The sequence below is a fragment of the Pezoporus flaviventris genome, unplaced genomic scaffold, assembly GCF_033815535.1.
Source record: "Pezoporus flaviventris isolate CSIRO_AGI_PZ_B2104156 unplaced genomic scaffold, CSIRO_AGI_Pfla_v1 ptg000113l, whole genome shotgun sequence".
In the NCBI taxonomy this organism is placed as follows: domain Eukaryota; kingdom Metazoa; phylum Chordata; class Aves; order Psittaciformes; family Psittacidae; genus Pezoporus; species Pezoporus flaviventris.
The window spans coordinates 691,320-718,955 of record NW_026892661.1 but is presented as its reverse complement, the minus strand read 5'-3'; the positions used below and the strand labels follow the sequence as shown (position 1 = coordinate 718,955).

The window sequence follows — 27,636 nt, the reverse complement described above, 5'->3', positions numbered from 1 at the left end:
ACAGTCTTTTCACTCGATCTGCATCACGATAAAATATTCCAATGGTTCCCTCTTAGCACCGAGCCTTCCCCCGATTGTAAAGTGTATTTATGTACAGTATTAAATCCGCCCAGCACAGCTCTTTATCTCTGCACTCTTCACCGTTAGATGCTACCACCGGGTGCTGGCTGTGGCCACCTCCTACCTTGACACCGGCATCCCTGGGGCTTGCCCGGAGCATGGGGTTGGAGAGGTTTGCAGGTGGCCAAGGACAGGGCTGCAGGCTGGCACGGAGGGGTGGCGAAGGGCAGCCCCACCTGGGAACCTTCTCGCCTCCTCCCTGGTGCTTCCAGCCAGGATGTGGCTGCCTTGCCGAGCCGAGTCGCCCGCTGTCAGCACAGGGACGTGACTGCAGGATGGCCGAGTGCAATCAGAGCAGGGAAGAAACCAATAACCTCTGGTTTCCCCCCTCTGGAGCGAGTGAAGGAGCAGCGCTGCTCTTCTCCGAGGGATGGCCAGGGCTCCCTGCACTGGCCTCTCAAGGAAGGCTGCAGCCTGAAGGGCTTGTTGTCCAGTGGGCAGCTTTTTAGGTGTAAAGACAGGGGATTAAAGGAGATGGAGTTAGAACATGGAGCTTGAGAGGTGGTTTCCCATGCTGGTGAGCATTTTGGAGCAGTCCTTGGAGGAGCTGTGGGCATGTGTATTCCATTTACTGCACCTCCCTTTGCTGCTTTAACCAGCCCCTGTGCGAGAGGGCAGGAGCAGTGGCTGCACCTACCCGAGATGCGCAGGCAGCATCGCACGGGTGCCGCTCTGCAGGCATGAGCTGTCCCAGGCTTTTCCAGGCTGACAGGGCTCGCGTTTTAAACTCCCACTCGTAGCAGTACCAGGGATTTCATTGACAGATTTGCTCCTCCGGGGCTCAGGGAGTCAAGGCGAGTTTAACTTTATTCCTAAATTTGCTCCCACCGCTATTCCCAGCGGTGTGAGCGCTCCTCAGGATCCTGTGCACTGCACTTCCAGCCCCACCTGACCACCGTGGGGCAGGGACAGCAGTTAATAAGTTAGTCATAGAGGGAAATAGTGGTGACCGTTCCTAATCATGGCTTTCAGTCCCCTTTTGCCTATGGTCAGCCTGGCTGTTAAGTGGAGAGGCTGGGAATAGGGGTTGCTCCAGAAAAGGGAGATGCTGGGAGAGGACCCATCTTGGTAAGGATGATGGTGACCACGATGCTCCACTCACTTGGCTCCGGCATCTCCTTGAAGGGGCTCTCCCTCCCATCGTGGGCCGAGAGGCGAGTTCCCTAGCAAGGGTTAACTGAGTGTGTAAAATTGATTGCGATTTTAGTAATTCAGTATAATCACAGTCTACCAGCAGGTTGCTTTTCCAGCAGGAGGGTTTGGAATTATTTTCTGGAGTTTGCAATATAGAACTTAAATTAAGCCTCAGAAGTCAGAGGAGCTCTGCTGCATCTCTAATGTGGTGCTAAATTCTCAGCAGCACATTCCCTGTATTAAAGCCTTTGCTAGCAATTAGGTTCATTAACTATCACAATACCTTATTTATTACTCGGCATGCCATATGGTTTCCCAGCTAAAGAATGGCACCCGTTCTAGCACAGACCATTTGGCATCATAAAAATGTTAACAAATAATGTTATGGCTCTCAAGGGCAAAAGGGCTCGCCGGGTTGCAGGTCTGAACGGCAGGAGAGAATATGAAAACATTTTTCTTCTATGGCAAAATAAAGAATTCCTCGAGACAGAAGTATTCAAAGAATATCACGCTCGCATCACGCAAATGGGAGTTTTATACATGCCCATAATGGTTCTGTCAATATTTGCAGCAGGCAGCGCGCTCACTCATCTCCTTTCCTTCCCCCTCTTCTCCCTCCCAGCATGGACCTTGTTGGAAGCTCAACAGTAAAGGACCCACCTTCTGTGTAAGCCTCGTCTTTACCTCCTGACTGTTACAGGGGCTTGATGGCCCCAGCCTTCTGGTGCCTGCAGCTCTTGGGTGGCATTAATTGTCCTTTATTACCATCCAAACTTCATCCTGCAGAACAGTTTTGGCCACAGCATTGGGGTGCTCTGGGTTCCAGAGTGTGTATGCAGTGTTGATTCCCACACTGCAGAAGGACCTGTAAGGGGTGAAGTTGTGTCAGCAGAATGAGCAAATCTGAATGCCAAGTTAAGTATTCTGACCCTGAAAAGGAAAGCTCTTGGTCACACACTTGTTTAGTGGCCTTTGGAGGGTATCTAGAGCTGCGAGCAGCCAAGGCTGCGAGCACTGCGCCACGTACACTTGAGCTTGGTTCCTATTTCCAGCAGGATTAGGATTACCAGAGACAGGGGCAGCATTTCAGGTCACAGGGACTTGAATTGTCTCATCTTGAGCACCGTGTGGCCAGCACATAAGGAAAATGTATTTATTCCTGCCTTGTGACTGGATTCCCTCACACTATCTGTGCTCAAAAGGTGATGCTGAGAAAGAACAATTTAAATCAGGGTGGAAGCCCAGATTAAACCAGACTTTCTGATCCTCTTGCAGTACCCCATCACAGCCTCCAAATTTCAGGAAAGAGGGCAAAATGCATGGGTTTGAGGCACGAGTAACTTCCTGGCCAATGCCTGCTCTGTGCCTATGCGAGGTGGATTCTTTCCTACCCTGCTTCAAGCTGGTTCCTGGTGTTGTCTTTCTGGCTTTGGGCTGGGTCTGTGCAGCTGATCTGTCAGTGCTTCCTGGGGGGCTGCCTGTGCCCTGCTGGAAGTGCCCTTCCTGGGCAGGGATGCGATGAGGAGCGGCATCACTGCAAAACTCCTGGGCTTCAGAGCCAGCGAGGATTATTCCTCTTCACCTCAGCTGAACTCTCGAGCAGTGCCGGCAAAGGATTTCACCTGCAGTTAATGCAGCAGCGCTTCATGGCTCAAAGAAAGGCAGTTTTTAGGGAGCACATGCACCTTGCTCATTACTGAACCTTATGGCACATAGCACTGTATGCAAAGCCAGGTCTGGGGAATCAAAGTGCTCGACTGGAGGACGAGTGTGGCCAAAGATGGGGTCCCAGAGCTGGGTATGGTGCGTGCCTGGAATCTGAGCTGCTTCCACCCTTGACAAAAACATCTGAAGTCAGGCATTTCTCACCTGGAAAACTGTATTGAAGTAGCTCCCCTTGCTCAGTGCCATCATACGGATTCTGCTGATCAGCTGGCCGGGGGATAAACTTTCCTTTCCATATCCTGTTTCCACAACCACGAGTCGTTCACATGCCCCTGATCTGCCACCAGGGTTGAGCTTCTCCTCCCCCCGGCCCCGGGCGGACGCTTTGACATCCCCTTTGTGTGGCCTCAGTGCCCTTCTCTCAAGGCAGCAAATTCCTCTTCCATCTAGCATCTTGGTCCTATTGCTGTGTAGTGCATCCTGTGTGCCACCCATGTGCTGTTGGGGAGCATGTCTGTTGAGTGAGGTGCCCCTGGGGAGGAAAGGAGCTGGCTGGTTTTGCCATCTTACTTTTTCATGAGCTGTGATTTATTTTTCTCCCCTTCGGATGCCTGAAGGGATGTTTCCAAAATGACCTTTCCATAGGCTCCAGAGCTGAAATCCCCCAAAGCCACTCCACTTTGTGGTGCCAGGAGCATGCTCCCTGCCCTCCCAGTCGATCCCTCTGCCCAGCACCGAGGACCCGCAGCAACCCAGTGGTGCTGGATCCATTTCTGCACTGAGTGGTGAATGTGAATGCTCTGGTGACCCGAGAAATGGAATTCTGGTCCATCTGTGGTGGGATTGGCATTTCCCAGCCTAAGGATGAGGTACCCTAAGCAGCAGAGGCACTGGAGGAGGCGCTTGCAGTGGGAAAAACTGGGCTGTGTTTCCAAAGGGACTTTGTACCCTGAGGGCAGTCAGGGGGATTGTGGGCGCAGCCACCAGCATCACACCCCTTGTGTCTCCCTGTTTGCATCCCGAGTGCTTGCAGGAGCACGTGTGAACCTCTGGCCCTGAGCAGATAGGCCTTATCCAGGAAGGGCTTTGCAGGAGTGTTTACTTTCATTCTTGGGAGGCCGATCGAGCCGTTCCAGCGGGGAATGTGGCCGGGCTGAGGGTGGACTGTGCCAAGCCCCCTCCAGCATGCACAAACTCCGTGCGGTCCAAGGGCACCACAGCTGCTCCGTGCTCACCTCCCCGTCCCGACCCTACCACGCAGAGCCCGTGTCCGTGGGACCCGTGGTGATGAACGTGTCTGCTGTGACTGAGCCCGAAGGCACTGATTGCCCCAGACCTTCACAAGGGATTCATAAGCATGTGCCCTGAAAAGGGTGGTTTGGAAGCTGTCCTGATGCACCAATGTTATCTGGGGTTTCAGTCGCTTAGGAATCTGCGACCAGATAAGATACGGGGGGTTTATTGTGTCTTCTGGCAATTAAGAAAATAAAATCAGTTAATATCTAACCTTGAACCTAGGCTGTAGCGTTTGGCCTCACACTTTGCTCTGACTCTCTCGTACATTGTGGGGTTGTACAGTTGAGATGGCTGTTAGCAGAGATGGAAGAGATGAACAGGGATTTAATCTGGGACTAAAATACCTTCATTATGCAGCTCGATCATCTTAGAAAGGAGATCTGTGATGTGTGATTCAGCCACTAGAATTTTTTTGTCCTGGTGCAAGGAAGGGAAGGAGGAGGAGCCCATTTTGGCAGAAGTTTCCCCAGCTGTGAATGCATTTTGTGTGAATATCTAATGCACAGATATGTTGGGAAGGGAAGGGGGGGAAGGAAAGGCTTCCACAAGCGGGGGCTTTTGTTTGCACTGTCAGAAACAGTAGTGCATTTCTGTGTGCACCCACATACAGGCACACACATATATATATGTATGTATGTATGTATATAGTTTCCCTTTGGAAAGGGGAACAGGTGTCTCATGCAGCTGGAAATGGGACATGGAGCTTGTCCTTGCTGGAAAGGAAAGATGAAATCAGGGGTAAAGGTGTTCGCTCAGTGATTGGAATTCAGGATTTGGCTCGCTCCCTCCAGTGAATGGACTTGATTATCATGAAGGCATGGGAACTGGCTGCTTCCCATGGGATGGCTTATGCCACTTGTGGTCCTAAGTGACTTTGGGTTTTGAAACTCCAGTCACTCAGGGGCTCTTGGAAACTGCCCTGTTTCAAGGCAGGAAGAGGTTTCAGCAATAGACTAATGACATGTTAATCAGAAAAGCACCAAATGGGTGTTTAACTCAGAGCTCTTGTTAGTGCCCAAACTCGGGCACCATCTTCCTGCAGGAGGAAGGTCCTGGGTGGAGGTGCAGCCCTGCACCCTGCTGCAGGAGGACTGGCCAGCACTGGGAATGTCTTCACGCACTGAAACAGTCTCCTTTGCCAGCACTGAGTTAATCCTGCAGAGAACCAACAGCCGCTTTAGGGGGATGGAGAGAAATCAGGCCACAAGTGGGAAACGCACCATGTCGGAGCATCCCCCATCCTGGTGAGCCAAGCAAGGCCCCAGTGCAGAGCCTGCTCTGCTCAAAGGGCTTCATTCCGGGTTGAACTTTACCGAGCCCGCAGCCGCCGCCTCGGCGCTGTACGGTTGGGGCTGACATTTAACGCCGCGGCACATCCCGCTCCGTGTCCCATGCAGGATGGCAAATATTTTAGGCTGTGACGGGGGGGAAGGAGGGAAAGAGGAGAAATAATCACACAGTAAATTACACAAAGGAGACCCCCTCCCACTCGTTAGGACTTCAAAAGTTGCTGCCTCTGGCTCGGGCTCGCTCGCATACGTACAAAGGGTAATGCTAAAAATAGGTGCTGTGCAAATGATTAGGTCAGAGCCTGCTAGAGGGAGACATTTTTATTTAATTACTGAGCCAGCAGCACATTGCTGGGGGGGGGGGGGGATACATAAACACAGAGCTCGAGGCCGGCTGTAAAGTTTGTGCTCCTTCGCTGAGTCACTGTGGCTAAATTCCCTTTTGTGTGGGGGATTTAGGGCAGGAATGCGGGAAGGCTGGCCCGGGCTGCCGCCCTCCTGAGTCACAGCTCCCACTCATCCGCCGGGCTCGCAGGCTCAGGGCCCTGAGCTGCTAATTAGCCCCGTTGTCTCGGGGGCTGTGTGGCATCTCTCGCCCCCACAAAGCCGGGGGGATGCAGGGAGCGCCCCTGGGATCTCCTTTCACCGATGTTGTGTGCATCACAACCTGGCCCCTGGCGTCCGAGAGGGATGGGGGGATGCTACCCGCCCCTTTGATGTGATGGCATCGATGAGGTTGTGTCCAAGTCCAGTTGTCCCCACCGCAGCACAAACATACAGTCAGGAGCCCCTGCACGCATGAGCAAAGTTGTAACTCGGAGCAGTGTAAGGTTTTAGTGCCCCCCATTTACTGCTCAGATGCTGTACCCCTTAAAGGAACCTGGCTTAAAGGGAGGATTTTTCCAGCTGGGAAGCACAGACGCATGCATGCAGCAGCTCTGTTCAGCCTGGCAGAGACGCACAGATGCATGCAGTGATGCAGTGCCATGTTGGACAGGGCTTGGAGCAACCTGGTCTAGTGGAAGGTGTCCCTGCCTGTGGCAGGGGATTGGAACTGGATGAGCTTTAAGGTTGCTCCCACCCCAAACCATTCCATGATTCATGACTGCCAGGCTGCACGGGTCACAAGGTCGGTGATGCTGTTACCCTTGTTGCTGCTGCCATGCCTTTGTTGTGTGCTCCAGCACCAGGCAGACCCTATCCCTTGCCAAGCCAGGGCTGGTAGGTTGTAGGGAAGAGGCAGGCTCATGGGGCAGGGTGGACAATGGTTTCTGCAGTGCAACAGTCCGTGTGTGTCCAGTCTGCTCCATCTCAGTTACTGGAATTACATGTTCACCTCTCCTGTGGCACTGGGAGAGCTCCTGCGCGGGTCCCTTGGCTTTGGCTGCAGCTGCACTCCTGCCGGGTCTCCTCTGGCATCAATTGCAGGAGAGCGCAAAGCCTGCGCCCCACAGCAGAACCAGCTGCGTCCTCGCAGCGACTCTCAGGTTCCCTTTGTGCGGCGGGGGCACAATAAGGAGCCTGTTCCCGGCTCCTCCGCTCCCCCGTGCTACCACAATGCGCCCGGGTCCGGTGTCCGTGCGGCTCCTGGAGCGGATCAATGGGGTTCGCAGGAAGCTTAACGTGCCGTGGCCGCATGCTGCGCAGCCTTCCTCCCCCGGCCCATCAGCTTTGTGCCCTTGGGCCGGGGGTTTGGAAGCAAAGTCTGACACATTCAATCATCTTTTCATAAGCTGACAGCTCGCCGCGTGTGAAAGCGAGGCACAGCTCCGGCTCTGAGCAGGGATAAAGTGCCGGGAGAATTCCAGGTCCGGTGCGCACGCGAGGGGTGGGGTGCTGCAAACTGTCAGTGTCTGGAGTGATATCCAAAATCGGGGTTTAAGAGTCATGGGTTGTTGCCTGGGGTTAAAACTGATCTGAGGTTGTGTGTGGTGCACGAATCCCTGCACCGGTATTTCAGGATTCAGCTCCAGTCCAGCAAGAGTGGAAAACCCTCCCAATACATTGAAACAAAGCTAGGAACATGTGTGGTTCTGACATGGGAAAGTCACTGTGCTCTTGCCCTGTGCCCTCACGAGTCAGCTCTGTGACAGAAGAGGTCCAGGGGGAAGAGGTGGGCAACACAAGTTGGGGCCCTCCAAGCTTGGGGACCTCCTTTCTGAAGCCATCTCCTGTGATGTTTATTTGTGGTCTGAGCATCCTGATCAAGGGATTTCCTTCCTTGTGATCCTGGAGGTTCTTCTGTTTTCTCCTCCTCCTGTGCGCCTGGCACATCCTGAAGCTGCCCCTGTCTCTTGGAGTACTTACGGGTCATTGCTTTGTCCCGTCCGTGCTTTGTGGAGCTTTCCTTCCCGTGGGTCTGCTGATCCTTGCCAGGCTATTCTGTTGGGGAAGTGGATGTTGGCGTCTCCTGTCCAAAAGAAGGAAGGGCTGGGAGGGAGAAGGGAATGTGCAGGGATCTGTAGGTTTCCCAGGAAGGGTGCCTGTGCTCTGCCTGGTCCTTGCAGGGAAGACCTTCCCGGGGAAGCATGGACGTCTCCCGAGTTTAATGCGGGAGGTTAATAATAATCGCACCAGGCAGCACATCATTGCCCCCGTATCTGGTTGAGAGATTTACAACTGAAACTCGTGGCGGAGGAAGAAATTGCCTCAATCACTTGGAGTAATGGCACATGGAGAGGCACTTGGGCGTGACTGCTATTTAACACGAGAGCCCAGCTTGGCTTCATTTAACGTGCCGGTTCCTTTCTAATAAACACGTTACACTACAAGGTGGGGATTAACATCAGGAAAGTAAATAAATTGGAAACTGATGGGGAGAGATGGAGGGAAATGGAAGGTGCTGGGGGGGGGGGGGCGTGATGAGGGATTAACTCCTGTGCTGGGCTGTGGGGAATGACCCTCCAGACCGTGGCTTCCCCAGCAATGTGTGGGCACCTCCGGGGACTGCGAGTGCCAGGCAGCTCTGTGAGCATCTCCCATGCCGAGGCAGGACCGATGCCGGAGCCTGGGAGATGGCTACGCTTCCCTTCTCAGGGACACTGAGGCAAGCAGCTGCTTCTGCTTTTGGCTTGTGATTGCATTCAGGTCAGTCTGCCGCAGAGCAGGGTGCGGGTGCCTTGGCTGAGGCTCTGCAGGGAGGAATAGGGCACTGCTACGGAAAAGGGGGCTGAGAGTTGAGGTCATGGGCAAGAGTTTTGGGCTTTTTCCTGGTTTACGTGCATTATGATCAATGCCGCCTTCCCAGCGAGAGACCTCCCAGCTCTGTGTGCACGTGGGTTTGCGGGGAACTGTATGAGTTTGGGGGGAAACTGGACTTGAGCATGGGCTGGGCAGAGGGGTCGTGGGGAAGAGCCTCGTGGTGCTCTGGGGAGCTCAGGGCCTTCCAGAGCCAGCTGTGGTGCAGCCCATTGGGAAATGGAGGTGGGCAAGGGAGGAAAGCCCTGAGAGAAGGGGCATCCCTTTGGCTTTGGCTGCCACATGTGACCAGCTCTGCTGTCTTGCTTCACTTCTCAAAGCAAAACAGCCTCACCTCCAAACCCTCTGCTGTCTGGGAAGGTCTCCAAAGGCACCGGCACACAGTGAACCTGGGGTGGGATTTGGGAATGCTGCAGCCTGGCGTTCCCTGCTTGGGGCAGACACGCTGTCCGGTGCCACTGCGGGAATTCAGTCTCTTAACCAACCCAGTAGTTTTTACTGTATGTGTTAGAGGAGTAACAAAAAAGGGCAATGCACCAGTTGACAGGGAGGGCTGGGGGGTTAATTTTCAGGATGCTGCCTGGGAATTTAGCCGTGGGATTTCCATTATTGCTAATGGGACTCACGCAGCTTAATTTCATGCGAGCTACGCTAAAAACGTACCCCTAACCGCCTGCAAAATCCCAGCCCTGAAATGGAGCCTTTCAGAAGTTGGAGGAGGGTAAACAACCACCTGAACCGGCATTGCCTCGCTATTCCCCCCCCCCTTCCCCTGTTGCTCAGATTTAGAAGCCAGGGAGAGGGAGGAATTCGAGCAGTTTGAGGCAATTCCCAGCCCAAGAAGCACTGCCTGAACGCGCACCGCATCCCTGCTCTTGCCAATTACATCAGCGAGTTATAACCCCCCAAAAACAGGGGTAGCGGCTGCTTCCCTTAGTGCACACCATGAGCATCTAATAGCCCCAGCAGCGCCGCCTTCCGTGGTGGGGCCGCCGTTATTAGGCTGTTCTCGTTAAATGACTGCTATCATCTGCTCCCAAAGTACATTAAATCCCATTATAATTATAAACACACTTCCCCATAACGTTCTCCTTAGATTACATTTGCGCTGCTTTACCCCAAGGGGATCTTTGTACTAATACCGTCCGTAGTTGTTGTTTTAGCTGACGACGCTGGGCCCGGCGCTGGCTGCGTTGAACCACGGTGCTGCTGGGCAGGGAGAGAGGAAGAGGTCCGTGTTGCTGCAGCCCCAAAGGCGATGTGGGGGTTTTAGTGCTTCGGTGCTCCCCTTGGCATGGGGCGTTTGTTGGCAGCATAGTGTTGTGGCTAGCATTACCCTTCCCCTTGTTCTGTTCCCTTTGCTGGACTGCCGTTGCAGTCTTTGCTGGTGGACCTTTGCTGCCCGACCTGAGGTGTGGGGACCTGCGGGAACCCTACATCAGTGCGGGGTACACGTCTCATCTGGGCTGAATGTGCCTTGTTGGGGCGATGTGCACCTGGCAGAGGGCATCTCGTGGTGTTTTGTGGATGCTGGCAGCGTGGCGGCGTGGCCAGCGCTCCCTCTCCCATTGTTTTGCTCCCTTTGGGAGCTGCTGTTGCCAGTCTTCGCCCGTCTCCCACCCGGGGTGCTGGAACCCTGCACACGGGTGATGCTGACGTGGGGTACGCACGGGGTCAGCGCAGAACGCGCCCCGTTGGGGTGACTTGTGCTCAGCCGAGCCCGCACCACGGCGATCGACGAGACCCGGTGGGGCTGTGCCCGAGCCCCGGTCCCCCCCCCCGCGGCCGCTTTTGTCTCGCGTGGCGGGGGCCCGGGGGCAGCCTCGCTGCTCCGCTCGCGGGCGGCGGCGGCTCCTCCATGTTTGCTGCCGGCAGCGCTGTCCAGCCGCCGCCCGGTGCCGCCCCGCAAGGTGCCGGTGTGCGGGGCGGGGCGGGGCCGGGGGGGGGCGCCCGCACGCAGGACCGGGCGGCGGCGGCGGCGGGGGGGCGGCGGGGGGCGGGGGCCGCCTGACGTGGTGCCGGGGCGGCCCGTGGGCCGGCGCCGCCGTGATTTGCTGCGCGGCGCGGCGAGCGGCGGCGGCGGCGATGAGAGCGGGCAGTGCGAACTGCCGGAGCAGCCGCCGGCCGCCGTGAGTGCGGGACCCCCCCGCGGGCACCGGCACCCGCCGTGCACCTGATGGGGCTGCGCGGGCGGGACGGGACGGGGCGGGCTGGGCGCGAACGGACCGGACGGGGCGCGCGGGAGGCGGCGGAGGCTGCGCCCGGTCCGCGGGCGGCAGCGGCGGGGACGCGGCTCCCCGAGCCCGGCGAGAAAGTTTGCGGCGAGTCGCCGCCGGCTGCGAGCTAACGGCTCCCCCTTCGCTCCCCGCTCCCCCCCGGTGCTCCTCTTGTGCCCCTTCCCTCCCGTCCCTCCCTCCCGCTCCTCTCCGCTCCTTTCCCCCTCCGCCTTTTGTTTCCGCAGATAGCCGGCACACAAAGCTGGTCCCGCATTCGGCCGCCGGCGAGGCACCCTGATGAGCGAGCCCCGGGCGCGCCATGGATGTGACTAAGATGGGCACGATCCAGCTGCAGAACCCCTGCCACCCCACCGGGCTGCTGCACAAAGCCAACCAGATGCGCCTGGCGGGGACGCTGTGCGACGTGGTCATCATGGTGGACAGCCAGGAGTTCCATGCGCACCGGACGGTGCTGGCCTGCACCAGCAAGATGTTCGAGATCCTCTTCCACCGCAACAGCCAGCACTACACCCTGGACTTCCTCTCGCCAAAGACGTTCCAGCAGATCCTGGAGTACGCCTACACCGCCACCCTGCAGGCCAAGGTCGAAGACTTGGACGACCTGCTCTACGCCGCTGAGATCCTGGAGATTGAGTACCTGGAGGAGCAGTGCCTGAAGATCCTGGAGACCATCCAGGCCTCCGAGGACAATGACACCGAGGGCGCCGCTGCCGATGGGGGCACCGCCACCGAGGAAGAGGAGGAGAGGAAATCTAGGTACATCAAGGGCCTCTTCATCTCCAAGCCTGCCAGCGAAGAGAGCGGCTACGCTGGGGTGGCCGGCCAGAGCCTGCCAGTGACCACGTCGGAGCAGAGCCCCACCGCCTCGGCTTCCTTCGGCCCCCTCTCAGCCATGAGCCCCACCAAGGCGGCAGTGGACAGCCTGATGACCATTGGGCAATCTCTGCTGCAGGGCACGCTGCCGCCCGACGGCCCCGAGGACTCGCGCCCCGCAGCCGCCCGTCGCCCCCCCAGCCTCGCCGAGGCCAAAACCGAAGCGATGCAGGTGGACGACACCTCCGGCCGTGACAGCCCCCGGGTGACCGAGCCTGGCGCCTCCGGTGCGGAGAAGCCTGACGAGAAGGGCAAGGACGGGCCCGGCACCCCGACCCGTGGCAGCGTCATCACCAGTGCCCGTGAACTGCACTATGCCCGCGAGGAGGGCGCCGAGCTGCCACCTGAGCCCGGCCAGGGGCTGCCGATGGGGCCGGAGCCATCCGCTGCCGTCCAGGGCGAGAAGCCACTGGGCATCTACTCCCTGCTGCCGAACCACAAAACTGAGCCGGTGCTCGGCGTGCCGCCCACCGTGGCGTCCGCCCTGCACGTGCAGCCGGCCCTGGCCGTCTCCATGGACTTCAGTGCCTATGGGGGGCTGCTGCCCCAGGGCTTCATCCAGCGGGAGCTGTTCAGCAAGCTGGGCGAGCTGGCAGCCGGCATGAAGACGGAGAGCAGAGCCCTTGGTGAGCAGTGCAGCGTGTGTGGGGTAGAGCTGCCAGACAACGAGACCCTTGAGCAGCACCGGTGAGTGCCCAAGCCACGATACTGCCTTTGCCCTGGGTAGGAAGGAGGGGGCTTGACTTGGGATTGGGTTTCCGGACGGGTATCGTGTGTGCTGGTGCAAAGTTCTTGCTATGTACCCCAAAACCATGCTCGCAGGGACAGCTGTTGCAACTGTCCCACGTCCAGCAGCCGTGCCAGAAGGTTCTTTCTAGCAAGCACTGGTCAGGAGGGCAGCCTGGATGGGGCTTTGCTGTAGGTGTTTCCCACTAGCATGAACCCCAGTGGTTTCCCTGGCCAGCATCTGCTGAATGGTTCATGTTGCTGCCCTTTGAGTTCGGGGGTCTGCGTATAAAGGGATGCTGTGGGCTTGGGCAGCCCTCGCCCACCCGCTACCAAGAGCCGATCCGTCCTGCGCCATCAGCATTGCATCCATGCGGGGCTGGGAGGGAGAGACCGATGGGATCCCTGTGCCTGGCTGCAGCGGTGACGTTCGGGATGGCTGCGTGCAGCGCCCTGTTCCCTGCGGTTCCGTGCTGCTCGGTTCAAGGGATGTTTGCACTTTGCACGAAGTAGTGTGTGGGTCAGGCTGGGCAGCGCGGGGCAAGAGCAGTGGGTCCGGCACTGTAGGCACTGGCTCCGGATTGAACCTCTGGTGGCTGTGGGTGTGATTTCGGGGCTCCCCTGCTTGGGGTGGGGCGGTCTTCGTGCTCTCCCATGCCTCAGGACCTGCTGCGGGTGGGAGCGCAGTGGTGGTTGTCGGTGGCGTGTGAGTTCAGTGCTCTCCTGTTTGCTGCCTCCTGATAGCAGCAGCAGGGACCGGAGCTCCTTCCCACATTTGCCTGGGGAATGGAGCCACGTTGATCACAGCACCTAAATCAGCGTCGCTGGTCAGCCCCCTTGATAGTGGTCATGCTTTAATGAGCCCTGTGCAGTGCTGGCCCCAGCACGGCTGCAGCCCCGCAGCAGGACAGCAGTGTTCTGCCCGGAGAACGGCAGCACCATGCAGTGCCGGAGCCGCACACAGCCTTCCCCTTGCTCTGCACCCTGTCAGATTTTTAATGAATCAACAGGTTAATTAGTTCCCATGCACATAACGCGCTCCGGGGATGGCGGTGCCGCTGCATGCTCGCTGCCCGTGTGTGGGGCAGGATGCACCGGAGCCGGTGTCGGGTGCCAGAGCAGCAGCTCCCCGCGTGTTCAGCCCATGATGTTTGCAGTGTGGGGCACAGCCGCTGAGCGCCGGCAGCATCGTTCCTCAGTCTGGAGCTCCCGTGCACACCGTGGGAGCAGCCCTGGCCCCTTGCAGGGTTCCCTGGACCCCCCGTGGGTGCTCAGCTCCTTTCTGCTTTGTTCCCTCACCTCGCGAGCAGGGCGCTGGTGCTGGGGCCGGTTCGTGTGCCCGGAGCTGCCCCGGTGCAGCTCTTGGCCGGCCGTGCCGTGCGGTGATGCAGACCGAACGTCACCAGAGGAGAGCTGCAGTGAGGGCTCAGGGAGAATTTTAACGTGCCTTTCTGCCACAGGCTTGAGCATCTCCCTTTCCCCCTCCGAGCCGGAGAGCAGCGCCCGATGCAGCTGCAGGGGTCTGCTCCGAGGCAGGGTGGGCTGGAAGGTTGGATCCTTCCCCACGCACCCAAGGGCTGGGAGATGGGGGGCACGGCCCAGGCTGTCCAGTGCAGCAGCCCTGTGTCAGTGCCTCCTGGGCTTGGCTCGTTTTGACAAGTACGGCCACGGCCGCAGCTTATTTCTTGTTTATTCCTGATGGTTATCAGGGGGCCGGGTACGCGCTGTGCTCCCTTGGGCTGACCCCAGCACCACGCTCAGCAGAGCCTCAAAGGCAACTGCTTCAGCCAGAGCCCAGCTCCGCTCGCCCGTTCCTGTGTCACAGATAACCTGGTGCTGGCCAACTTTGCAGGGAGAGCCAAATCCTTTGAGCCATTTTTAAACTGATCCCTAAGACCGTCCATGTTGAAAGGCATTGGGCAACGGTGCGATGAGCTCACTCCCCCTGTCCTCCCCCCAGGTCTAAATCCAGGCAGTCTGTGTGCGGATGGGGTCTCATGTGGCTTTTTTATAGTGTTTGCTTTCTAATACGTTGTGAAAATTACCATTTGGGGAGGATTTGTGGGATCCTATTGTGTTCCTGGAGCTGTTAAACAGCTTCTGAGCTGGACTGGGATCTGTAACTCCCTGCTGGAGCGGTTCTGGTGGTGGCAGCAGCTGCACCGTGCTGGCTACAGGCCCCTGCTTACCACAGTGCCTGGTGGAGAAGTGGTCTGGGGGACCCTGTGTTTTGCACCGAGGCCCTGGGCCGGCTGGCAGGGGGGGCAGGATGTGCTGGGGACACCGCGGTGTCGCTCGTCGAGCGGCGGCTTTCGCTGACCTCCTTCTGCTTGTGCATTCGCTGCTGTGGTTTTGCTTTGCGATGCTGAGGGGAGCGCGAGGTGCCCAGAGCTGAGCCGTTCCCAGCTGCCGGGGAAGGGAACCACGCAGCACCACGAGATGCTGGCCCGCCCGCTGCCCTGCTCCCATGTGCTGAGCCCCAGCAGGTGACAGGCAGAGCCCCCCCGAGCTGCTGCCGCTCTCGGCACTGAGCTCAATGAGCCGACGTGCACCGTGCCTGTTTACATCGCGCAGGCGAGCGTATACATATGGTGGGTCTGTTTGTTTACACACACACATGCCTAGATAAGGGTAAATATATATGTTTAGAGTCTCGGAGCCTTCTGAGTGCTGTTCCCTCTTCACTGGTGTGGGAAGTGCACCCAGGAATGAGGGCAGCAAGGGGCTGAGCTGGCCTTGCACCAGCTTTGGCAAGCATGCGAGGTGCTCGCCCCAGTGATGGAGGGGACCTGAGGGACACGATCTGCCCCGTCACCATGCGGGAGTGCGGCTCCACGGCCACCCTTGGCTTGTGGCAGCATCGTCTGTGTCGTGGCACAGCACGTGGGTGAGTCGAGCAAGCTGAAGCGTGACCTTTTGGTGGCCAAGTGGCTGCAAGCCACGGCGCTGGCTCTCACTGGGGCTTTCAGGTCCCTGAACCCCCTGGCTGCTGCATGGTCTCTGTTTTCTTCCTCACCGAGTTTATGATTTTGAGTAATCGAGTGTATATTGAGTCGGCAACTCTTTAATTTTTTTTATAAAAGATTTCCTTTTAGGTTCAGCAAAGTTCAAACTTAATCTAATGTTAGCATCGATCGCTGCTTCTAATTGCAGGCAAAAAAGCCATAGTTCAGCAGCCCTTTTTGGGCCTGTTTGTGTGAAGGGAAAAATCCCGAGCTGCGATTGCGAGTGCCACACCGAGCCCACAGTAATTTGTCATTGGGATGTCAAATACTTTAAAACTTTATAAAAGGCATGGTTTCATTTTTTAGTGTTGATAGCAAGGGATGGGGATGGCATTCAGTTGGGTTCAGTAGTGGATGCTGAGCATCCACAGCCCAATTATACACAGGTGATGAGCTTGCTGGCAGCCTTTGCCACATGTGTTCGGATGGAGATACTCGGCTGGAAAATGAAAGTGCTTTGTGGCCATGGTCCTGGTGGCAGCTGCAAATGCTCGCTGTGGAGTGGTTTTGGCCAGAAGGTGCCTGTCCTTGCTGTTGCACAGGGGGATGCTCCTGTTTTGGGGTCTGAGTTTTGCATTTTGAGGCTTCATGGCTGAGCTATTGCCTAAAAGAGAGTGCTAAGGGTAGGAGTGAGGGGGCTTTGCTCTACCACCGTGGCTGCTGGCAGCCACAGCACCCCAGAATGCACATTTCTGCCCTCTTGTCCTGTTTCTGAAGTGCCAAGGAGCAGCAGATCTATCCAGCTGTTACCAGCAGGACCAGGAGTTAATGCTCCCATTGGTCCAAAGTGTTCCTGCTCGGGGAACCCACAGCTTCCCGTGGGATCCTGCAGTCCCTGTGGTGTGTAGCCGGTCGGTCTGCCATCCGCACAGAGCTGTAACGTTAACACCAGAGTAAACCTGAAGTAGCCACGTAGGGAAACGTTCCGGCATTTGGCTCTTTGCTCACCAACCTCACCGCCTGGATTAGCTGAGCCTCATGCTCCTAATGCCATTAGGCACGTTGGCACTGCTCGACGTGGCACAGTGAGAAACAGATGCAATATACCATTAAGGCACTAAACGTGATAAATCGGATCCCAAGTGCTTTGTGAGATGTTATTAGTGTTAATTTTGGTCGCCTGCTACAGTAGTTGTTTTTTATTTTATTTTAAGCATTCGGCAATTTATGTCCCGCTGCGGCCGAAACTTGAAAAAAGGAGGAAAAAGGAGGGGGAGGGAGGGAAAACCCAAGCCAGAGCCCCCCAAACTCTGCCCGTGATTACTTCCAGAGTCCGAGGATGACTTGGCGGCTCTTGTTTCTTGCTGATGGGCCTTATTAGCGGCACCTGGCATCATAAGGGGCTAATGGAAACCAGCGTTGCGGCTGCCTGGCCGCTGCTGCGCGGCGCGGGGCGAGGAAGCTCTTATTAGCTTTATGGGCAGGGGGACGTGCCCCGCTCAGGAAATGAATGTTGCAGCTAAGGTCCGCGGCGCTGACCCCGAGCGTGTAACCTGTGAGCACGGCGGAGACCCCGCTCAGGATGCTTGGGATTTCGGGGGCTCTCTGGTTCTTGTCATAGGCAGAGGGGGAATACAGCGGGCTATGTGCAGCCTTGAACTTTTGATTTATTCAGTGGGAGACTTAACCGTTTCCATACTTGGCTCCTGGTGCGGAGGGGGAAAAGCCCCCTTGGCTTCCGTGTTATTCCATCAATTATCCTGCATTGGTTTAGCTGTGTGTGTGTGATGCTCTTTAAAGCAAACCCCTGAGAGTCCCATCATAGAAAACACCAGTGTTACATATTTGATTTCTATTTCCCCTTGCCCAGTGATGACTTCTGTGTGTTCCCTCCTGCCAGCAATGCCCGGTGGTGCTCCGATGCCCTGTGGCTCACTGATGGCAGAGGGGCTTCTAGGGAAGGGGCAATGGGGTTGCTGCTGCTTCCTGGGGCCCAGGGCAGGCAGATCTGCGCCAGCTGATCCCCATAGGCTGCAGAGTGGGACCCTGATGCATAAAACCTGCCTGCCTGAGGGCTCTTTGCCTGGAACATGCTCCTTGGCATTGCCTGCAGCAGATCGATCAGCTTTGTGGAGCCTTTTCAGTTCTCGTTACAACTCACAGAGTGAAGCTGGTTAAAAAGGTGCTCCCTGGCCGCGCACGGAAACCCTCGGGGAGCCTGTGCTGGTTCAGGGGTGATGCTGTCGGCTCTTCCTTTCCTTTCCTTTCCCCATGGAAGCAGTGCGGAGCATCCCTGCAGCCTTCCCCACAAGGCTGGCTCTTTAGTTACACCGGTGCGTAAATCTGTTTTCCTTGGATAGAGTAAAACGATCTGCATTTTCCTTTTTGCTCACAATTAGCAGGATTTTTCTTTTACCCCCTCCCCCCCCCCCCCCCAGCTTGACAGCTTCAAGAGAGGCTTTAAATGAGTAATTACTAAATATTTCCCGGCAGCCAAACACGGGGCCATGGCATCTCCTGTTGCAAAAGTGAAAAATATTTCTGTTTGCAGTTAATTTTAGTGGCAGGCAGATCATGTTAACTGGGTGTAATTGCTTCCAGATATGGCAGAGGGTTTTGTGTGTTGGGATGAAGGGTCTGGTAAGTGCTCACTTCCTGTGTAAATTAGCCTATTCCATTCATTCCTCCTCACCCGGCAGTCCTGGCTTGTGTCACTCTGCCTGCGAGGGGGTTTTTCCCCGGGCCCGGTGTTCAGTGCTTTATGGAGGGTTCAGCCCTTTGCTGGGCATCGCTCCCTCCTGCGCCGTCACGGGCATCTGCAGTCGGTGGTTGATGGGAGATGCCAATGCAGGCAGCAGCATCTTCCACCTCCTGTTCGGCTTTGCCAGGCTGGGATTGTGCTGCAGCCTTGGTAGAGACCAGCAGCTGCAAAGCAGCCGTTTGGTGGGCAGCAAGGAGGGTAGCACGTAGGGAAATTCAGGTGGGAGAGACTGGTGTAGGATGAGGGACGCAGCAGGGCTCATGCATCCCTTTGACCGAATGCAAACAAGGCAGGCAGATCTGTGTGTGGTTATGCACCTTCTCATATGGCTTATGAGCTTCCCGTGCAGTCGTGACTCTACTGCCCAGGCTCGAGCTTGCTTGTCGAGACCTGCCTCGGGGTGTTGAGGAACGTTGTGTGCGTATTTGTTCTGGATCATCTTTATCTAAGCCAAAATGTTCCCAGAGCATGTGGAGTGGGTTTTGAGCACTGGTTTGTGCTCACGGTGTTTTGGGTGCTGTGGAGAGCAGCCAGGCCCTTCGCGAGGGCAGGACGCGCTGTTGGACCACGTGCTGTCACAAGTGAAGGTGGATTCCTCTTTCTGCCGAGAGCATCCGCCGGCTCGGCCGCTGTGCAGCTGAAGGAGGGAGCTTTGCTGTACCATTTGGGTTGCAGGAGCGAGCCTTGCAGCCCAGGCGCTTGTGCTGGCCGGGGGCCAGGGCCGCCTGTATCATTTTCGCTGTAGTGTTCTTAACTGATTTTAAGTAGATTATGGCTGGATACACGCCCCGCTGGGCTGGTTTAGTTTTCCAGCGGCCTTCGCAGTGTCGTCGCTGTTTTATTGGCACGTTTTTAGCAAACAAGTCTGCGATATGCAATTGAGGAAATACCTCTCCACATAGGCACGAGCTCTGTAAGGCGCATTGAGCCTTGCTAGAGCCACCCTCCATAAATCAGCGTTAAACACCCTGCTTTGTTGCTGGTGTCAGCGCGGGAGATGGGCTGGTTATCGGCGTGTATCAGCCGGGCTGATAACCCCGTGCTCTGTTGAGTGCTGTGCGAGGAGCGGCTGCCTTGCTGTGTGCCGTGAGTGAGGCAGAGTGCCGGGGAGCGCTGTTGGGTCCCAGCACGTGTAATGGGCCAAGGCACATGTGTTACATGCCAAGGAGGGGACTCTGCATCCCCTCAACAAAACACACCTCCATCTCCCTGCAACCACAACTTGCAGCAGGGAGGAGGAGGCCTGTTTTCACCTTGGTGACCTATAAAGAAGGCAAACATCGACCGAGCGGAAAAACAAAGAGAAACTCAAAGCAACCCCACAAAACATCAGATCGTTTCCATCACCTTGTGCTCACGAGGTTGGGAAGAGCACAGAGATGGGTGCAGGGTCCCTGCTGGCACTACCACTGGGAGAGCGCTGGGCTCCCGTTTTCATGTGTGATAACCACATGATGCCACCAGAGCCAAGCCAGTTTTCCTGCAGGAAGGCAGTGGGAAGCCACCCACCCGGCTGCCGGCACCGTGCCCCTCAGCTGGCACAGCCGACCCCGGCATGGCAGATGTCCCTGTGCCCAGCGCTGAGGCTCTGCAAAGCCTACAAATGGTTTCCCATTGCTGAGGGCCTGTGTTGATTTTTGAGTGGAATTACTTAAAATGAGGGGCTTTTCTAAAGGCACAGCACAGTTAACGTGTGTATGGATCTAAAACACGTCACTTTCGCCTGTCATTGACTTTGATTCAGAGTCACATTTGAGCACCAGGTACTACACCAGTTACAACCCACATGCTGTTTGCAGCCCTGTCACAACTGCTGAAAGTGCTTTTATCCTCTTGCCGCCAAGTTTGGGGACAGGGCTGAGCTTTGTGCGCTTTGCCCTTTGTCACCTTCCCTTGTTCTTTTCCCCACGCATTATTTATAGTAAATCATATTAAAAGGAGTGCTAGGGAGGAAGCGTGATTCATCCTCCCGAAACCAGTGCTGACATAAATCAAGGCAAAGCGCTTACTACATGTTTTTTATTACGGTATTTAGGGACAGGTTGTACTAATTCTGGCGTGCGCAGACCAAGCGCATGAAGCCTGCGACTCAGAAATGCCATTTTACTACAGTGCATTAAAAAGTCCAACCAAAACCCATTCAGTGCTCTTGGAAGCACACACATGTGGCAGCACAAGGCTTTTGGGCCAGCTCATCACTGCTGGTCCGTTGGGTTTTGCTGGGACCTGCTGTGGCACAGGAGCAGGGATGGCTGTGATTCAGGGCATCCTAATTGTTGGGATGCATCGTGTGTCTGGAGTAAGGTGCTTGAGCTGGTCCAGAGACCAACATCCTGCTGGGGGCACAGCAGGGAGGGAATGTGCAGAGGGGATGCTGGGTGCAGGCAGAGCTAGCAGTCGGCTCACAAATGGTGAGTTCGGGCTGGCTGCGTGTGAATTCACTTCACCGGCAGCACAGCACAGCAAGCACCGGTGATGGATCTTATCTCCGGCTGGGCATGGGCTGCGGTCGCAGCCTCTGCGCAACACACACAAACTGCCTTGGCGTGGGAGAGATAAGGCACAAGCTTTGTGCAACGCCCGCACCTCCCTGGTCCCCTCCACCCGTGCCGGCACCGGTGCACCGTCCTGCTCGAACCGTGCTGCGGTCACCCGGGGCACGGGCGATGGTGCCACAGCATCGCTGGCACTGGGGCAGGTCCTCCCTGCTGGTGGAACAAGGCAAGCCCGGTGCACCACAGCGTGGGGTGGTCGGGGAGTGCATGTGGGGGCCCCTTTCTGTGCAACGGTGCAGGGCCCCGAGCAGAAACCCCCCGTACCTCCCGCGGGTGCTCTGCTATTTTTACCGCTACCGCAGTGATTTCCTCTTCTCTTTCTTCCTTCCCCTTGCTTGTAGAAAATATTCCAAGTGCCAAGAGCGGGCAGAAGGGGAGGGCCCCTCTGCGAACAAGGTGCTTGTAGTGTGCAACGCTCCCGCTTGGCTTGCATGTGGGTTACCTTGCATGGGCAGAGTCCTTCCTTCCAGCAGGAATCTTCCTCGGGAAGATCTTGACTTAGGTGAAAAGCTTTGCCATGAGAAAAAGCAAGAAGGAGTTGTTGGTTTGCTTCCTTGTGTCCTCTTGCTCTCAGGGGGAGGGATGGGGGAGCACCATTCTGGCTTTGCCACACCTTTTGGTTCGATGCCACACTGGTTGAAGGGCAGCACTTGGTTGGGGTTTTCTGGGGAGATTTGGGCTCTGTGTTGCTGGGGGCTGCTGGGAACATCATGTGTAGGGCAGGGGCTGTGGGAAACAGGTGCCATGGTGGGAACTGGGCCACCAGCAACTCCCAGGGGCAGGTTGCTCAGTCAGTGGCACCGGAGCGGGGCACCACTGAGGCAGCCCATGCCTTGCCCTGGCCATGGGAGCTGTGGAGCAGCGCCGGGATCTCGGGATGCAGAGGCGATTGCTTGTATTGATTTCTGGCTTATCTGACCCTTTAGCTGGAGGCAGCTCTTCCCTCAATGTCTAACCAAACGTAACTTAAAGCAGCCCAGGAATGTATATCATCCTTCCCTCACGTTCATCAGGGCTGGCCAATGCATTATTTAGCAGAGTGGGAGTTGCTGCGGGCTGCCCCGGAGCAGAGCGGGTGCAGTGGTGCATGTGGATGGTGGGTTGTGTGCCACTGGTGCGGGCATCGCTCTGCAAGAGCCGGGAGGATTGCTCCTGTTGGACCTTGCCATTCGGAGAGGGACTCATCCAACATGTGAGTGGGGAGGACTGTGGGTACCAGTGTGCCAGAGCCTGTTTGCTCACTGCCCTGCAGCGGGTGGGCACCATGGGCTAGGAGCTGTTTCCTTTCCTTCTCTCCTGCTTTATTTGGTTGGGTGTTTGATGCCACCCACAAATACAGTCGGTGGGGGCTGATAAGGATCGCTGACCTAGGCAAGCGATGAGGACCTTCTTCCTGCTAAAGTTAAAGCAACCCAAAACTCATTGTGTTTGTATGGCCAGGGTGGGGGTCTCTGGGGTTGGTTGGGCCCAGGAACCAGTCCTCAGCACTGTGGCTTCTCGTGTGGATGTGCCACAAGTAGGGTTTGCATCATCTGTGTGCTCGTGGATGACTGTTTTCAGTCCATGGGACCGAGTCCCTTTGGGCTTTGGTGTGGGGCAGTGATTTTCCACCTGACCAAAAGGATGGCACATGTGTGTGCAAGCAGGATTTCTTGTGCAGAGTCATGCTTTGCCATGAGCCACTGTGGGAAGGGGGATGCTCCTCGTGGTGTTTCGCTGGCATGTGCCTTCCGCCGTCTCCTGCTGCTGCCGGTGGGGTTTTGGGGGCTTCAGCTCCTCCTCGCTGGGTGTAACACACAGCAAACACATCGTGCATGGGCCCTTTGTGCTGCGACAGCTCACGCGGAAACCACGTTTTCCGCATAAGTAAGCGGAGGGTGAGAGAAGCGACAGCAGTGACAAGGCCAGAGCCAGGCAGGAGCGGGCAGACAAAGAGTGTCCGGACACAGCAAGGCATCCCCAGGGTCAGCCCAGCTCCATCCCTCCTCTCTTCCCTCTCCTTTACAGTTTGGGGCCGGGTGCACATGGGGGTTTTTCCTTCTCCACATATGTTGGTGTAATTCCTGCTTCGCTCTCAGCCACGTGGTTTTCCCGTGGTAGGGCTTTTGTCGCTGTTATTAACTAATGAGCCAATTCTTTTGCCATTTTTAAATAACTGTATTTTTCCTGCAGTGCAAGAAAAGGAAAATGTCTTTTCTTAATAGCACAGCTCTCAAAAGTCATTGAAGGCGTGAATTTGCCATTCTTTCTCACAAATGTGTGGATTACCACACTTCTTATTACTAGGACTTGAATTGCTGAATCATGGAAGCGGGGTAATAGGAAATATTTGCATGCACGAAGCTGGGAAAAAGGCTGGGTTTAAAGCTGCTGTGGTGGGCTGGGGTGCTTTTTGTCCTTGCGCTGAATGTTGCATGGGGTCTGTGATGCAGGATGCGGGATGGACTGTGGCTCTGCTGCCCACCGTGCCCATCCCCAACGTGCAGCCTCAGCAAAGCACTGATTTACCCTGTGTGTGTTGTCCTCTGTGCGCTGTCGCTCTCACCTGTTGCAGTGAGGGCTGGTGCTGAGGCAGCTTTTCTGCTCCGGTCCACAGCACTTGTATTTTCAATTACTGTTGGTCACCTCTGGTACAGCGTCTGCCCTGTGCTGGCGGGGTTAGACATGAGTTAGCTGCATGTGTCACCATGTTAAAAGAAATAATCGCATCACCTTCGGAGGGAAGGTGAGGATGGATGTTAGGGCCAGCCCCCCACCAGTTTAGAACCAGCACCTCTCCTCCCTCTCCCAGGATGAATAAATCATGGGCTTTGCCGTCCTGATCTTTCAGCCCAGGTAATAGCTCAGCCCTCGTCTCTTGAGATGCTGCAGCCACTTGTGCTCTGGGTCCAAGCCCCTCTCTGGGTCCAGGAGCTTTTCTGCAAGGCTCTGTAGAGCGACAGCTCATTAAGCAAGACCCTGTTTGGAGTGCCAAATCCCTTTGATTCTTCCTGCGTCATCTTTTGCCACATCCTGGCTCCGTGTCCTGGGGTCGGGGTTTTATTATTTTATAGGTGCTGTAACGTTTGGACAGTGTCATGTGGTGATGGCCAGCATGGTCTCACCACCATCCTCCTCCTCCTCCTCGGAGGGATGCTCTTCAGCAGCAGCCTGGGAGCTGGGCTCTTTGCTAGAACAGCCTGTGTTTAGGTGTGTGGTTTGGAGAATAGACAGTATTTGGGCTAAGGAGTAATGAGTTTGCTACACTTGGTGTATGTTGCCAAACACTTTCCCCTGTGCATATAAACTTGTGACTTTCATTAGTAAATAAGGCCAGGGAAATAAGCAGTGTGTCTGTGCCTAAAGGCTTGGCTCTCCCTGGCACTGCTGTCCCTCTTGGCCTTGCTCTTGGGTGCCAGGCAGCCTTTAGAAGACCTGCAGAGACCAAAGCGTCTCTGCACTTTGCAGAGGTGCAGACCTGGGTGCTGCTACCTCTGCCGCAGCCCTGGCCGACCACCAAAGTACATGACAGGGATTGGAAGGGTACAGAGGGTAATTGTTACCCAACAGATTATTGTTTTTGGAAGAGCAGAATCGAAATGTATTGAACTTTTCAGTGTCCCATACCCCTTTAAACGTTTCAAGTGCATTCTCACTGATGGGTTACCTTTTCTTTTCCCTCAAGCTATAATTAGTGTCCTTTACACAGAATTGCCTTAGAATTGGATTTGAAGAAGATAAGAATCAAATTACCAGTATTTATCTTGTAAATTCCAAAAGATCTACTGAGAGGCACTGCAGAAAGAGGATTTTTAAAGCTCAGTGCTCTGAAAGGGCGAACCTCCTGCAGGTCCCTCTGAAAAATACCCTCCTGTGCAGGCTTGGCAGTGCCAGGGAGGAAAAGGGAAGCTCTTTCCCCAGTGAGGCTTGGCTGGTGAAACATCCAGACATGGGTGATCACCTGGCGATGGTGACTTGGGTCTGTTAGCTGGAGGCAGTGGCCCCTGCTTTTGCTGTGGGGGCAGAGGGGCTGACTCAGGGCGAGCATCCCCTCTGCCCTGTGTTTTGCTGGTCCAAGGGAGGTCACTGAGTGCAGGATGGCAGCGTTCCCCAAGGATGGGAGTGTGAAATGGTCTGACTTCGGTCTTCACTTTCATGGCTGGTACCTGGGCAGGCTGGAGAAGTCCTGGGAAAGCAGCTGCTTTTCCCTGCTCCTGCCCAGCTCTGCTGGGCGGCGCTCGGATGACAAGGCAAGTGGAGCACCAGAAATGAATGGATGGAGGTAATTTCGGTGGGCTCTGTTTTGACAGAAATTAAGCATCTGAATTTAAATTAAGGAGACGGAGAGCCCGGGCGGCTGAGACTATATTTTCATAGCGTAAACAGTTGCAGCAGAAGATTAATAGCATCTGTGTAAACAGTCCATCGCAGCAGCGAGGGCTGGGGAGTTGTGGATTGTTGGGAAATCCTGAGGATGGCGGGAGGCAGGAGAGGCCGGGCCTCGCCTGCGGCACCTTCAGCCACCCCATCCATCCCATGGCGAATATTTCAGGCGCCCTCGCTCAGCCCCGCTCTGCTTTCTTGCAGTAAATTACATATTAAAGTAGCCTGGTAACTGAGCACTGGTTGCTGCGCGATAAGCTCCGGGAAATCGATATGTTTGCCATGTGCCTGCTTGTTTATGACACCTGCCTGCAGAGCAGTTGAGCAATGCTCTGCATGCCCAGGCCTCCCCCGAAACCCAGCCTGCCCTCGCAGGGGAGGTGGCAGCAGCACCTATGGATGGGTTTGCTCCCCAAGCCACCCAACAGCATCCTGTCCCAGGGCAGGTGTTTAGTGGTAGTGAGCATGGGGAGGCTGGCAGGATCAGAGACTGGGCTGTGTCTTCATCCATCTTTGGGGCTTCTCCCAGCCACCCGGCAGGCTTCAGCTCCACTTCCATTTGTCACCTCCCTGTAGCTGGTACAGGGGTTTGCAGACTCCATTTGTGCACCTGGGAATGGAGGCTGCATGGGGGAGGTTGGCATCTTTGGAGTGTGGTGCCACACGAACTGGCAGGGACCGTGTGGCTAGTGTGATGTTGAGGACCATTGAGTGCATCCCAGTGCACAGGGGATGCCCAACCAGTGGTGGAGGCTCGCACCCCATTCATCTTGTGGCAGGGACTAGCCCTGATGCAAGGAGTCTTTTCCCTTGACTTCAGAGCCCAGATGCTCCAAAGGTTTGGGTGCCGTGCCTGTGCCGAGGGCCAGTGCCCGCCTGGCTGCATCCCCGTGTGCCGGCGCTGCTTTGGGGTGGGAGCAGCCCGTTTTCCTGGGAAATCTCCAGTCAGCAGGCTGCGGTAATTGACCTCTTGACCCAGATATGAAGTTGGGAGGTAAAAGACACGGCTTGCGAGATTTTTGTAAAACTGTTGACCTCTCACAAGATTAACTCGGAGATAATGGTAATTATAACCAGGTTACGGTGGGGCCAATCCATAGTGAACTTTACCTCCTGCCTAAAACTGAAGGTCGGTGTTTTACTGCAACACAGATAACTGCGGTGGGTTTTCACACCATCACGAGCCAGTGAACATCCCCATAGGTAGGAAATCCATGAGCTGAGGGCGGGTGGTTTCCATGGGGAGCTCAGGATGGGTAAAAGGGCCCAAGGGATGGTTCAACTCCTCACTTCAGCACAGGGTTTGTGATGTTGGGTCCTGTGAGTAAACATTGCCATGGTGCAGGCAGCGTCCCTGGTGCTGTACCAGCCTGGACAGTGGCATCCCGGCATGCTCCATCAGGAACAGGGAGTGCAGAGGAGTGGTGACAACTCCGAGAGGCACTTTCTCTTCGCCTAGCTTTTAATTGCGTGCTTTCACTTTTTATGTATAAAAGATCGTCCATTTAATTAACTCGAGAATGCAATTTCAAAAACACTAATGCTTTACACATGACGGCTCTTAAAATAAGAGTAGCGTTCCAGTGGCGTGCCATGCTTCTGCCTCTTCCTCTGCCTCGGCCTCTTGTGGGTTGCTTTGGAGAGAAGCTGTCTCCCCCCCCCCCCAGGCAGCCCTGATTCTTGAATAGGAATTGAGAAGATTTGGGGTAGTTGATCCTAGGTTTACCTTGTTAGTGTGTTCAGGCTGGCAGGAGCTCTCCTTTAGCTAGAGAAGGCTGTGACTCCATCAAGAAAAACCTTGTCTTTCCATGGATGTTACCTGTTAATCTCCAGCTCACAGCACCATGAGCATCTTCTCCACAGAGGGAGCGTGTCAGCATCACTCAGCACTCAGTACATGTGGTGTGGGTGCTGGTCAGGGTCTGCCCTGGGTGCTTGGGGATGCTCCGTGAGCAGGGTTGGAGGGAAGTTGGTTTTGTATCTGCAAGCGCCCCTCAAACCTGTGCTAGCCTCAGCTTTCTCTTTCTTACCTTGTGTTTTTAATGGAGCTGCTTTATAATGGTGCACCTCTGGGCATGGGGTGCACCCTCACCGTGGCCCCTCGCTTTGAACACCCCTTTGGGCCTTTCAGGGTTGTTAGCCTTTACCAGGCACCATTATTCAGTACCAAATGGATGGGGTGGGACACACCAAAGGCTGGTGAAGAGGATGGTGGTGCAGTTGGTCCAGGTGTCTCATCCAGAACCTGCCTGCCCTTATCGGTGTGAACCCCTTACTGGAGTCTGTTCGTACTGAGGAGCCCTGAGCTGACTCTGCTGCAGTCATTGTGCTACCAAAGGGGGTTTTGGAGGCAGGTTTGCTGGTGGTGGTGGGGGAACCCCTGTTCTTCCCTCCCCTCTGCATTAACGTGCGCCTGCCTTTCACCCAGATTGGAGCAGGGAAACCCGGTGGGAACTTTGAGGCGAGTCCCTGGGT

The 27,636-nt window shown here is 55.9% G+C and overlaps 2 protein-coding genes across 4 annotated transcripts in view; both read left to right on the top strand.

The window, feature by feature from the left end:
• The window catches only part of UBE4A (ubiquitination factor E4A), a 130,795-nt gene that overhangs the window by 10,706 nt on the left and 92,453 nt on the right, over positions 1-27,636 (top strand). The gene's annotated exons all lie outside the window — the stretch shown is intronic.
• ZBTB16 (zinc finger and BTB domain containing 16) overlaps positions 1-27,636 on the top strand; it is a 71,077-nt gene that overhangs the window by 4,391 nt on the left and 39,050 nt on the right. Inside the window, exons 1-2 of one of the 3 annotated variants that reach the window (XM_061478114.1) lie at positions 10,693-10,831; positions 11,168-12,499. In XM_061478114.1, the coding sequence (XP_061334098.1) occupies positions 11,238-12,499 (1,262 nt within the window). In that variant the 5' untranslated portion in view covers positions 10,693-10,831; positions 11,168-11,237. Of the gene's footprint in view, positions 1-10,692; positions 10,832-11,163; positions 12,500-27,636 lie in introns of those variants that run through there. The other 2 variants (XM_061478113.1, XM_061478112.1) reach the window with 2 other exon arrangements.